Source organism: Jaculus jaculus, chromosome 10 (assembly GCF_020740685.1).
Source record: "Jaculus jaculus isolate mJacJac1 chromosome 10, mJacJac1.mat.Y.cur, whole genome shotgun sequence".
Taxonomy (NCBI): Eukaryota; Metazoa; Chordata; class Mammalia; order Rodentia; family Dipodidae; genus Jaculus; species Jaculus jaculus.
Genome location: NC_059111.1, coordinates 49,669,620 through 49,684,453, shown reverse-complemented (window position 1 = coordinate 49,684,453; position 14,834 = coordinate 49,669,620). Strand labels below are relative to the sequence as shown.

At 32.8% G+C, this 14,834-nt stretch overlaps 1 protein-coding gene across 1 annotated transcript in view; it reads left to right on the top strand.

Annotated features, from left to right (window-relative positions):
• Pclo (piccolo presynaptic cytomatrix protein) overlaps positions 1-14,496 on the top strand; it is a 425,322-nt gene extending 410,826 nt beyond the window's left edge. Inside the window, exons 23-25 of the mRNA XM_045160196.1 lie at positions 7,404-7,538; positions 7,934-8,079; positions 9,959-14,496. Of these exons, the coding sequence (XP_045016131.1) occupies positions 7,404-7,538; positions 7,934-8,079; positions 9,959-10,099 (422 nt within the window). The 3' untranslated portion in view covers positions 10,100-14,496. The remainder of the gene's footprint in view (positions 1-7,403; positions 7,539-7,933; positions 8,080-9,958) is intronic.
• Positions 14,497-14,834: the final 338 nt, after the last annotated feature.

Here is a 14,834-nt window from a genome sequence, read left to right as displayed (position 1 = left end):
AGGAAGCTTAGGGCTCACTGCTGTGCTTGCTGATGGCTTACATACCCCTTTGTTTGTTTGTTTGTTTGTTTTTTTCATGAAACTCTGAGACCTGTGACTAGCTCTTATAATGTTTTTAAGGTGGTAATCATGTGTGCAGCATCTGAGCTGAGCCTCCAATCATTGGTGTGAAACTTAGAGTGTTCACCTTCCCCTCGTATGTAACACAGAGCAGGGAAGAAAGTAATGAGACTTTGTGACCATAAAGAGCCAAGACAACTTCAAATAGACTTGCACCAGTATGATATCAAAAGGGAAAATGCCATAGTATACAAAGCTCATAGATAGATCCAGAAACACATGGGAATTAAAAGCGACTTCAAAATTCACAAAAAAGACTGTTTCATAAATAGAATAAAAATAATTCCTTTTTGTAAAGAGAAGAAAATCCTAGGTCTTTATCTTTACTTCTTGTGCAATAGTTTGATGTCGTCTCATGCCCTAGTAGGCATCAGTGAACACAATAAAGGAGTTTAAAGGAATGTAATGAAAGGACCATTTGCACAGTGAAGAAAATTAGGGAAAGATGGAGTTAAGGGGGAAAAGTCAAAAGGAAGAGCCACCACTATTCCCTCCATTAATGAGTCAAAGAAAGCCAGCAAAAGTTACAGCACAGTACAGGGAACCCCAGACAGGAGCTAAAGGCTTTGTAGAAAAACATGGCCACTGGAAATAAGGTCCCTGTAGAAAGAATTTGGTGAAACAAGGAAATAAATACCTGAGCTTCTATCCTACCCTCAGATCTCTAACTAGCGCCCATTGTAAAAAAAAAAAAAAAAAAAAAAAAAATTCAGCTGATGAGCTCACAGGGTCTTAACACAAGATACAGATGAGTTAAAAGCACATAGTCAAAGTCTAGCATTGTGGCACACACCTGAATTCTTACACCAGGAAGGATGTGACAGGAGGATTATGAGTTTAAGGCTAGTTTGGGATACAGGTGAGACCCTATCTTAAATATGAGAAAAGGAAAGACAAGAGTAAAGGAAAGAGGTAAAGAATGAAAAGGAAGGGGAAAGGAGAAAAGAGAGAAGGAAGGAATAGGTTAGGGAGAGAAATAGAGATAAGAAAGAAAGGAAAGGATGGAGAGGGAACAAGGGAGGAAGAGCAGGAAGAAAGAAAGAAGAAAGAAGAAAGAAAGAAAAGCAGGAAGGAAGGGAGGGAGGGAGGAGGAAGGAAGGAAAGAGAGAGAGAGAAAGAAACAAAGAAACAAAGAAAGAAGAGAGAAAGGAATGAAGGAAGAAAGGAAGAAGGAAGGAAAGAGAAAAAAGAGGTGAGATTATAACTTGATCTTTTGCTTAGAAAGACAGTTAAGGAAAATAAGATAAAAATTGTAACTGGAAAATGACATTAAGAAAGTGTTTTATAGATTAGAACAGGAATGTGTTGCGTGTAAAACAAAATTGAAATTGTGAGATACTATAATTGTATACCTCCTTGAATATGGATTATTTCAAATAACAGTTTTAATAAAATCTTACAGAACTCTTCTCCTTTGGGGAAAAGAAAAAACATTAGTGAAAATGTAACAGAATGTTTCCTTTTTCAGCCCTCATTCAGCCTTAAGACATGAAAGTTTTCCAGGATCCACTCCTTAGCTTTAATAATAGAGACTCTGATATACACAAATGTGAACCTGAAATGAAAAATACTGACATAGTCATTAATTTTGCATAGGTTTGGAAAGAATTTTTGTAACAAGTAGAGATTTTTTATAGTGGCTTTAATATAGACTAGGTGTTTTCCTATCAGCTAAAAAACAAAAACAGCCTCAGTCTTTATACAACCAAGGCTATAGACTAATACATGAAACTAATACACAACGTGAGAGCAGCTTAAACTGAACACAGTACCATTGCCATGCAAGTATGCTTTCATAAATTACTACTTTGAGAAGAAATGGATGACCATTTATTCCATGTTCATTTTTCCTAATCTTCTAAGGACAAACTTCTTATGAGTATTGAACCACCTAATTCACATGTCCATACACATGCTGATGCTCTCCCCAAACCCAAGTTTCCTCTGCAACACGAATGTATAGACAAACATGCACATGAGCTAGGGAGATTTCTCAGTGGTAAAAAGCACTTGTTTGGAAAGCCTGCCAGCCCAAGTTCAATTCCCAACATCTACCTAAAACCAAGTGTAAAATCCTGCATATATCTATGATCCCAGTGTGCCTAGGACAATCAAAGACAGAGCCAGGAGAAATCCAAGCTGCTCGGTACTGAGTGTGACATTGCTTGAAGTCTGGCAGTTTGTTGGCACAGCAAGTAACCCTGTCTCAAAGAAGGTAGAGCTGATAATCCAAGCTTTGATCTTTATACTTATGTAGCAAGTGCTTTATCCATTGAGTCATCCCCCAATCTTGCATTTAACAAATTCTATCTCCACAATTTTCTAACTCTGTTTCATGGTATTTGTTGGTAGAAAGTGTGGGACCCAACATTTGTCTCTTAGATACAAAGGAAGGAAGATAACAGAGCTGGCTGCATAGTGTCACTTACTTTGTATAAGCAAATCCATTTATTGAGAAGCAATCCCAAGACTTTACCATAAAAGCATATGGATTAGAACCCAGCATAATATTGAATTAAATGCATTGGTTGATTCTTCTTCCCTCTTTCAAAAAATTAACTAAAATAAACCTTAAAAAATATATTATTACTTCTATTTTTTTATGTACCTGAAAAATTGTACAAAGGTACAAAACTTTGTCCAGTCAACAGTTCATATTGGCATTTAAAAAATAATCTTATGTGTTGGAAATTGACATAGTATAAACAAATGGAAAGACAATAAAATTATATATATATATATATATAAATATATACACACACACATATATATACATATATGTATACATATATGTATATATATATGTTTATGCATGTATATTTATTTTGTTTTTTGAGGCACCTGAGGCTGGACTTGAACTCATAGTGATCTTCATAGCTCAGTCTTCCAAGTGCTGTACCACCACATGGCCTTAAGGGAATGTATATTCATACTACATTTCTTTCGCTATTCTACAAGTATTGGAATGTTAGTAAAAAAGTTTATATTGATTATGTTTAGTAACCAGACAAAATTATTTAGAACAGAAGATATTAAGTTAGTGGAGGGTGATTAATGCAACTCACAATTTAGCAAGGTTCATAATATGCACAAACCATTGATTTCTTTTCTATAAAATGGATATTATACCAATGGTATTTTGTTCTGTGAGCTAATAATTATGAATGAAACTTAATGATTTTTATCTCACTAAAATATAAATTAGCAATAGAGCTAGACAACAGTGTCTGTATAAATGTGAACATATCATGTCATGTGTATTTTTCAAAGATAATATATGTGTAAACTCTTATTAAGAAGAAAACAACACATTAGGAAGCATGGTAAATCTTCCAAAAGGGGGATAAGTAAAATGATGACTTGGGAACATTAATTAACACATTTTTAATAAATATTTCTCCCAAGTGTGGAGGTGGTAAACCACACATTTCCCATTATTGGCATCATTATGAGCCTAGAAAAGGAAAATATGATCTATAAAAGTGTATTTCTCCCCAAATATATCTTCATGTGATTACTGCTGTCCAAAAGTGCTATTGACTCCAAATAATGCCCCTTCCTTGAATCCTCACTTTCCTAGTACAGAGATTGGGGTAAGGGGTGGGAGTATAACAGAAAGTGAAGGGAGCTGAGTATATCCAAATTACATTACATGTGTATGTGTGTGTATGTGTATGAATATACACACACACACACACACACACACACACACACACACACACACACACACACATATATATATATATATATATATATATATATATATATATATATATAAATGTACAAATGTATGAAGGTGTCACAATAAAACCCAATATTTTCTAATTAATACACACTAATAATAATGAAAAAGCATTCATTTTTTCCTTCCACACAAAGGATGAATTGACAGATGGGACAATACTTCTATCTGCCTTTCTGTGGCTTTAGGACAGAGCTTAAGCTATTTGGTAGATTTGCCGACTTAGTAGGTTAGGTTTTTCTCTTTCTTTTTGAGAATTATTTAAGTAGTTCACTCTGTCTTCATCCTCTGAAAAGACACTAAGCTTCATATGTTCCTTGCTTATCATCTTTGAAATCTGGTAATAGAGAGCTATGGCTTTTTTTTTTTTTTTAATTTTCATATGTTGAGACTCTGAAAACTTCATTGGGATAAACCAAGACTTTCAATCCTAAAGTTTTCATTTGGCATCTTCAAGGCCAGTTGTACCCAGTGGGCATCTCTTTCTCAGTACTGGATATTTGTGATACTCTCAGGTGTTGGCTGACTATTCTCTTTTCCCAACAAGCTTCTGTAGGTCAAGGTGTAGACTGGAATGCTGCTAAGCTGTGCCTTCCTATGATATGCTTTCTACCCCTAGACAGTGGGATTTACGTTTTGTGAACAATACTAATTATTTCTTCCTCTGTGTTTGGGCTCTACTGCTTAATACTTACCTACCTTTTTACTTATCTTTCTAATTCCTCAGGATGTTGAAGGACAATATTCAAAATTTTGTCCTGATTTTCATTTTTACTTTGGACATTGTTTTTTATTATTATTTTCTGAGAAGATCCTTGTAAAAGGAACAAATGAATTGGAATGTTTTGTTAATTCTTATTAAAATGGATAACTAACCTACCAAGGATGGCATCTCTTCCTTGAAATCCCAGCACTCTAACTCAAGAGCAGACTGTACTACATAAGGGGACACTATTGAAAGGAAAGAAGAAAGAAAGAGAGAGAAAGAGAAAGGAATGAAGGAAAGAAGGAAGGAAGGAAGGAAGGAAGAAAAGAAAGAAGGAAGGAAGGAAGGAAGGAAGGAAGGAAGGAAGGAAGGAAGGAAGGAAAGAAGGAAGGAAGGAAAGAAGGAAGGAAGGAAAGAAGGAAGGAAGTCAGGGAGGAGGGAAGCAAAGATTAAGTTAAAAAGAACTGGTTTTTTGCTCCCATATTTTTAAGTAAATATATTGGATGAGATTTTTAACTTCCTGTCAATAATTTTAAGCAGAATGTTGACCAATTAGTATCAAAACATATCAATGATGCTAAAACTTTTATATCAAATAACAGAAAGAGGAGTAGTTAAATTGTCATAGTTAAGTTGACACATGCCATTGACTAAGTTCACTAATAGTTTTCCTTATTTTATGGCTATTGTTTAAAATACTAGAATATTGATTTATTAATTTCATTCACTTTTTTACATCTGCACCTTGTTTATATTATTATGTTTATATTTCTTGTCTCTTTCCTGATATCTTTTTTTTGTTGTTCTTTTATTAGCTTTGGAAATTAAAATTTAAAATATTTTTTTTCATTTCTTACTGGTACCAGAATTATTGTAAACATATTCTCTTCTAATTACTACTTTGAATGGAATTAGAGTCTAGGGGTGTTGAATTTCCTCTGATCATTCCCTTAACCATCACAGATTCTGATGCACATTCTCTCTTCAACATTGTTTTTCAAAACTACTGCCATAGTATTTTTTCATTTGGTGAACAGCTCTTTGAGGGTGGTGAGATAATTTTTGTAATGTCTCAATTTATAGAACAGATTTATTTCTTTATTATAATAATATAGAGTAAAGTTTTGTGATTATTCTGTGGCTATTGAGTATCAGGGTATAGAGTTTGATATATATGTATATATATATAATATATATTTAAATGACATATGTATGTTATATCGAGATCTTTTTATTATGGTGTCTCATTATGTTGTCTACCTAATTTGGTCTATTTGACCTGTTTTATAATACTAATATTTCAGCAAAGTCTTTCATTCTTGTTCTCATTATTTCCCCTTACATGTTCCATATACTCTTATTTCCTAGTTTCAACTTCATGTAATTGGTACATTGATATTCAAAACTGTATCTTCATTATGATTTATTAGTGGTTACTTTGATAGAGTTTGTTTTATTTACTGCATTTTGACATAATGCCTATTTTATCTGATATTAAGATTTTAACTCATATTCTCTTACTAATGTCATATGTTTGACATATGTAAAAATCTGTATTTTTACATCTTTTACATACAACATAACATTAGAATTTTTTAATCAACTTTGTACATATATCAAATATATCAGAAAATATTAAAAAAGATTGACTTTAATTAATATGGGTATATTTGTAGTTGTATGTAATTTTTCAATACATAAATTACAATGCTATATTTGTTATCAAGTGCAATGTCAACTGCAGGATTTAAAAATAAGTGTAAAATCCCATTAATTTGATTTTCAATCCTAGCTTTGGTCAAGTTTACTATATTATCAAAGGTTATCCACAGTTGTCTGAGAAGGATTTTAAAATACTCTTTCCTCTTCTAACTACATTTCTGTGTGAGACTGAGCTTCATATACTTTTATTAAAATAATATATATTGCCATGGATTTGATGTAAAAACACATGAGAATTTATTTCTCGTCTATTAAACCAAGCATTTTTTAAATTTGAAAAGAGTATATAAAATAGTACTCCTCAGTGTTCTGTTTTATAAATTTGGTTATTTGATTTAAGCATCACTTATTTATAAATATGGTGTTTTCATTTTTACTGAAATAAGGATATTCAAAGTATTTTATTTAACATTTTCAATGTTGAAGAAGTTCTATAAAGAATTTATAAAGTTTAAAATCCTGGCCAGGCATGGTGATGCACTCCTTTAATCCCAGCACTTGGGAGGCAGAGGTAAGAGGATCACTGTGAGTTCAAGGCCACCCTGGGACTATATAGTGAATTCCAGGTCAGCCTGAGCTAGAGTGAGACCCTATTTCAAAAAAAAACAGAAAAAAAAAATCCTGAAAGCAGATGTTTGACAACAAACTACTAGCAGCCATGTTTAAATACTTTGTATAGATTCCTCTGCTTTAACTCTGAAAACAAAATTGTTTTAAGACAGGATATAGAATCCCCATGGAAACAAATTTCTACTCATGTTGGTGAATTCTCATGTATGTCTTTCTTTCTATAGTCTCACCTATTACCTCTTTGAGTCTAAAATTCTATAGCCAAGTAACACAGCTACTTACAGTTCCTCATGCTTCTCTAATCACTTACCTATCAATATTCAGCATACTTTGTTATAAATGTCTACAATCTGTTGTTCTATGAAGCAATTTGTTCCTTAAGAGCTTGGACTATAACCCACTCATCTGTATACCTATAGCATATAATAAAATGTTTGTCATAGGATAAAACATTCAATATACAAACATATAGATTAATAACAAAGCTAATCATCTAGTAAATAACCCTGCATATTATTCAACTTTGTTGTTGAATTCTTGCAGCTAAAACTCAGGTGATGGGAGAAATCAAGATTGCATTGAAAAAAGAAATGAAAACAGATGGTGAACAACTAATAGTAGAAATTCTCCAGTGCAGAAATATTACGTACAAATTTAAGTCTCCTGACCACTTACCAGGTATCTTACTTTATGATATGACCATTGTAAGACGTCTACTAACTTATATAAGTTGCAGGAGAAGTACTAAACAAAATTTTATCTGTATATGAAATATATCTGAAAATATGAAAAGGAATTTTATTAATTTATACTCTATGATTTTTTCTTGTTTTTATCTAGATGTTCTGTACAAAAAATTAGAGTGCTATGAGTAACAAGTAGCAATCAAGTGAATTTAAATTGCTAAGAAAACTGCTAAAGTTTTATTTACTTTATGTTTTCTGTAACAAGTTGCATACAATCTACTGCATTTGTACAAAATGCAGGGAAAAGTTTTAGCATGCAATTATAATTCTTTCAACAGAAAACTATATGATTAGTCAATATTTAATGGGCTGAATTCTTATTTTCAGATTTATACGTGAAAATATATGTGATGAATATCTCAACCCAAAAAAAGGTGATCAAGAAAAAAACAAGAGTATGCAGACATGACCGAGAGCCTTCATTTAATGAAACTTTTAGATTCAGCCTAAGTCCTGCTGGACATTCCCTCCAGGTAACTATATTATACATTACTGTTTGGATTTTTCATTCAGATTATTTTCTATCATCAATTATCATATATTATATGGCATTTAATCTGCAGGGGTATTTCCCTATGAGACTTTATATTTCTACAACTCACTCCATCCAATCAGCTACCAAATCTTCTCTCCTCTGTTTAATTCAGATTAATTTATAGATTCCTCTTATTTTCCTAGTCACTGCCATTAATCTTTTCTATTGCCTTCATTTTTTTATTTTCTTGATTTCAGCAGTTTACCTAGTTGATTTGTCATGAATGTCTTACCCCTTTTGTTCATCTAATTATTCCAGAGCTATCTTTTAAAAACACTGATTTTCTTAAGGTAAAGCCCTCTGAGACTAACCATTATCTTGAATAAGATGTGATGAGTTATGTCAGTTTTAATTATATTGATTTAGTTTCAGCTTCCTTGTATATTTTCCTCTCACTTGATACTACAGGCACACCAGAGCTTTTTCAAGTCAGGTTCAGCCTCAAGTCAAGTTCTTTGCTCTTATTTTTCTCCTTGTCAAAGCTCTCTGTCATTCCTCTCTGCCCATCACCATTCAGTCTTTCAATATGAGTTTAGAGCTGTTGCTGATGAACCTGGCATAACTCATCACATCTTATTCACAAGATATTTTGCTCATCATATTATTATATCAACCCTAATCTGTCTTATGCAATAATTTAGGTACTTTCCATCATTGTTTACTTAGAGCATGGCCTAATTTTCATTGCCCTTTCCCCTGGAGCCTATCAAAATGTTTTTCACATAGCATGTCTTTTTAGTAGACATAGAAGGAAAAGAAGAATAAAATAAGCAAATTGGGGAAAGGGAAAAAGATACAAAAATATGAAAGCATCCCATTTTGTTAACACTGAAAATCTTGTGATGGAGATAAATATGAAATATTATAAAGCCAAAATTCTTTGAGAAGATTAACTACTAAAGTAGAAAGGAATTTTAACAGTGAAGGAGAAATTTGAGTCTGAACAAACACATCTCAGAGATTAGTTTGAGGAGCTCTGAGTAAGAAAGGTCATCTTTTGTTTGAAATTAGCTTGGTACAAAATGATGATTAAAAAGTCATTTGAAATCCCCCAACCAAAAACCAGAAATGATAGTCATGTCTGAAATTATACACATTGAGGGCTTGAGAGATGGCTTATTGGTTTAAGGCACTTACCTGAAAAGTCAAGGGACCCAGGTTCCATTCCACGGACCCACATAAAGCCAGACACACAAGGTGGCACATGCATCTGGAGTTTGTTTGCAGTAGCTACAGGCTCTGGCTCGCCTATCTTCCCTGTTTCCCTCACCCTCTATCTCTCTCAATATATAAATAAAATATTTTCAAATTATACATGTTACAATAAACCTTGTTATCAATTTAAACATGGCTAGCAATAATGAGTTGGACTCATTATTGTACTCTCTTTTGTATGCTTCCATCCTTTGGAATGTGTGATTTCCCCCCTCTGGGGAATAATGAAAATATTCATGATAATTAGTTCATACATATAGATCTTTGTGAACATCTTTTAAGTTCTTTTACAAGTGCATTACTCCCTATTACCTTCTCTCTCTTTTGTTTGTGCTATTTCTTTGATGATTAAATGTCCTATAAAGAGTTGAGATATAAGCCAGGTGTGGTTGCGCACGTCTTTAATCCCAGCACTTTTGAGGCAGAGGTAGGAGGATTGCCATGAGTTCAAGGCCAGTCTGAGACTACATAGTGAATTCCAGGTCAGCCTGTACTAGCATGAGACCCTATCTCAAAAAACCAAAAAAATAGAGTTGGAATATGTATGTATGTATGTATATATTTACTTTATTTATGTATATATAATTTTGACTATTTTCTAGATTTTACTTTTCTCCAATGGAGGGAAGTTTATGAAAAAGACTTTGATTGGGGAAGCCTGTATCTGGCTTGATAAAGTGGACCTCAGAAAAAGAATAGTCAACTGGCACAAACTTTTGGTTAGCCCTACTCAAACTCATTGAAGAAACATCTGCACAGGGCAACGAAATGGATCTATGCAGTCTCATATCAAGACTATTGTTTGATACTGTTTTACTGGGATATGTTTTAAGGGGCAACAAGTGAGAGGTGACAATGTGTAACCAATAAAAGTTGGACCTTGTCACTATCGTGGCAGAACACAGGAGGAGTGAAAAAAGTTCATTTGTTGAAAACAAACCAATGAAATTAGAGCTCTGGGACACTGGATCTCTTGTGCCTAGGAAGTAAAAATGTAAAAGATATTTTTATTATTTAAGCCAAAATTGTTGGGCAGGACTGAACTATATTTGACATAGAAGCACACAGATTAATATGGTTTCCATAGACAAGGCAAAGTCATCCTTCACATGGAAAGAACCTTCAGTTGATAGAATTAATAGCAATGAATCTCACTATTTAAAAGTTCAAAAAACTTTCTTCATCTTATATTCTCAGATAACTCACTGTTTTGGAATTATAACATAAAGTCCATCAACAATGTGTGTCTGGGATGGGAAGATGGCTGTGTTTATGGGGAAAATGAAGCAGAATATATAGAAAAACTGATTTTAACTTACATTGTGCAGGCTTTCCTTGTGTCTGCCCATTAGAAGAGTATACAACATGTGGTAAAAGTACATTTGTTTCAATATAATGACATAACAATGTAGTCTGAAGAATGTAGTAAGTAAAATGAAATTACATTTATCTAGAAGTGAAAACAAAACCACTTAGTGGCTAGTAAAGCAGAACGCTGATCCATAAATTATTGATCATGGTTGAAAACATCAGAATCTTCTTCATTTACCATTAACTCAAGGCAATATGAGTCTTATATACCAAAGGGCCTGGATGAAATTGGTTTGTTCTAGAAAACATGAATACTTGTTCTTTGTGAAATTGTAGTTACATGTATGATTCTACATATTTTCTTTTTCCTGGGCAAATTGTCAGAAACAGAAAATTTTTCCTCTGGCAAACATATCATATTACTCTTAATATTGATTAAATTTGTGTCAGTTCTTGATTTTTATATATTTTTAACCTAAACTCATAAAATGAAAACTCTGACACCAAACTCAAGTTCCCTCAAACAATGTTTTCCTCTGTTAGTGCTAACATCACAGTGATCAGGTTCATGACTATTTAAAAATAGAAGAAAAGTCAAAATTTGATATTAAAGTGCACTTTGATCTATTTTAATAATTAGGATCTAAAAACAAATGTCCAAGTCACTAATATGAAGTATCCCCTTTCCCTTCAGCCACCAAATGTTAACAAAGGAATGTATACTTGTGGTGATATATTCAGCTGGGGTTAAAATCATGACTTTTGATCTGGATTCTGTTGACCTTACATATCACCTTGAAAATGCCATGGAAACTCACCTTCCTCACCATACCACAGTTATCTGCAGGATGAAAAAAAGATGTATTCCTAGCCTTTTTCATGGAATGCTAGGGTGTCTAACCAGAGATCTATGAGAAATGAAAGCACATTTCTAAATATGGTTTTATAGACAGAAGTGATAAAATTATTATGTAGCTTATAAATTCCCAGATTTTGTATGTAAGAAGAAGCATCCAAACCAGTGTAAAGCATTGGCATGAATAAAACATTAAATTGTCTACAAAGTCTTTTTCATTTAAAATATAAAGTTCCATTTAACATGAAAAAGATGGATTAAATAAAAATGATTTACAAATTTTGTTATACTCAATTTAATGAAATACATAGCTCTTATTCCATCTCTGTATACTTCCCAAAATAAATCATATTGCTCCTGGGAGCATTTGAACCTAAAAATGTTGCTTTATTCAAGTGGAGGATTAGTGGAGTTAGAGGAAACAATGTCTACAATAGTAGTTGACTGAATTTTCTCATTTCATATTTTAAAAACTGAAAGGCATATAAAACCCTAAAACAAAAATGATGCTATCTACTGGGTCCTATTTTGTTATTATGATCACAAAAATACAAACACACTTTTCTCCAAACTAAGTAAGATATCTTCCTTTTATATTTCTTTCATATTTTAACAACTCTTTTCAAACCATGCAATGTTATTTACTGTTGATAATCTTGTACTGTGAGATAGGGGAGTTAAATCATCAAAGATATGATATTGCTTGTATTTTATTTTTAGATTATGAAAGCTGCTGATGATTATCATGGATATTTCCAGCACAAGTTAGCACTTGAGGAAACCTAGAATCATTAGTTATGATTGGGGAAGAAATGGGTCTCAGATGATCTCCTTCTGACATCAAAAGGCTCTGTCATTTGCTCTTGACAGGAAGCCCTGGCTCACCTCTGGTCCTCCTATGCATCCACTTGTCCCTGGAGGGGTTTCTGACGAGCTGTAGGACCATACAGTTTACTTCATCCTAGCTTACACAATGGAGAAACCTCCAGCACAAGATCATCCCTGGGTATCTATTAAGCTTGAATATAGAGGCTTTCTCTTATAGGTGCCCCTCCATTCTATGGGACGAGTGATAGGGCTAGATCAATCTAAAGAGTCAAGAACAGGACTACTTTCCATGCACCAGCGTTCCCCTTCAGAGTGAGAGATTCTGCCCGTGTGCCACAGATCAAACTCCTAGGTTGGACTGGAACTGTTCTATGCAACATTGATCCCTTCTGAATGCATTTTTTCTGAATAGTGTTGATTACCCTTCTTACAACAAAATTATTTCTTTTTTAATTGCAAATAGGGCTCTTAGTGTTTTTTACTTTTTTGTAAGAACCACTGGCACATGATTTTCCACTTTTTAAATTTATTTTCCATTATTGGAATTAGCTTTTTTTAATCCAAAAGCAACAGAGTTTATAATTGCTGATTAATAGGTTATTAATCCAATTATAGCACTTGTACCTTTAAAAAGCACCTGAGTTTTCCTGCAATTCCACTGAGTCATCAAAGATTGAAGCTATTTGTTGGTTTAAAATTTAGTCCTAAAGAAACTTTCAGTGAAAGAATAAAAAGCACAGAGTACTTTTTTCTTTTACAAAAGACAGGGAATTATAGAGTCATTATAGAGCCATGGTTACAGACACAGGTAAGACTAGCAGAAAAACGATATTAGTTGTTGTTTGCTTTTTTTATTTTGAAATTTTAATGACTCCAAATTCTTTGACTTTTACTCTTAATTCTAAAACTTTGTTTTAGAATTAAACAAAATTCAACTCTAAGAGGCAGTAATTAATTTCATTTGTTTCTTAAGTCTGTCCATGTTTAATAAGTCATACCCATTAAATGCACGTTTTCAGCCTATCTGTGAGACCAGTTTTGTGGATCAACACATTATGAGTCATATCATGGGAATATTATAGCTGGTAACCAGCTGACAGTGATTCTCATGTAGGAGCAGTTGTAATGATGGAGGTGGTAGCAACAGTGATAATAGTCATGGTGGTGATGCAGAGTAAAGTAAGTTCTATATTCTGTTGTGCCCAAAATATTAGAAATAATTTCATCAAGGCTTCATTTCATTAATATGTTATAAAGATGTTTATAGTATTTTTTTACTTTATTATTTGAATCATAACTAACAATAGTTTAAAAACTTATTTTCATTGTTATAATGTATAAGATTCCAAAATCAACCAACTACAACTATATGTGTTTATAACTACATATATGGCAGGAGTGATTTTTTTGTCTTTTGGAGCTTGAAAGTGACAGCTCAGTAAATAATTATGAGTTTTTCCCTTAATAGTAAACTTTCCTTGAGTATAAAATAAGGATGAATGAGTAAAACAGATATATTCTCATTGGATATGATACATTGATGTTTTCTGTATGTCCCATGTTGTTATTATTAAAGGTACACATTGACAGAAAATCACATAATCAAATTATTCATCTGATAGGTTGATTGAGAGCATTTTCTTAATCAGTTACTCTGTATATAACTAGATATTTGGTAACATAGACAAAGTTGAAAAATCATGTCCTTTGGGATTAAGCATGTGACTGTGATCATTATTTGACTGTGTCTGTGTGTTTGTTCAGTGATGTGCTCAGGTGCTCCCACTACTGATTAATGTGTGTGCTAATAACAACACATGTGATGTCAAAAATTATATTTCTTGTCTACAAAATTTAAAACATAACAAAGTTAATTTCAAACAAAACTTAAGGTACTTAGAGATATGTCTTGTTTCATACTATATGTTGCATGCTTTGTTGGTAATTTGCTAATCTGTTCTTATGTTTTGGTTTACCTAAACCACTCTGGAAACTCTAATAAGCAAATTCAGACTTGGGTTATTGATTGTATAATACTTGAGATACACGAGAATTGTGTAAAAAAAAATGCTTGTAAATCTGTCTTGAGTTTTACTGTATGTAAAAAATATGTCATGGTTTTGTGATTGTATACAGGCTGTATCTTGATTATTTATGTAAATTGTGCTATATAAAGGCTGTTGTCACAGCCTTACTAATAAATATTTTAAAAATCTCCTTTGGCATCTTGTGTTAATCAATAATTTTGAACCCAGAAATAAGTGCCTTTATACATTGCCAATGCGCAAATAAATTTTAGAAAACTACTACTGTATACAAACATAAATGAAAACATGAGGAAGAAAGGGAGGGATGGAGAGAGAGAGGGAAGGGAATATGAGAAAAAGAAAAAGAAGAAAAGATGTTTGGTTTTATATGAAGAAGGTAAAAGACTCCTTCTTATGTCTACAATATTTTTGGTGAAATAAGATATGGCATCCTGA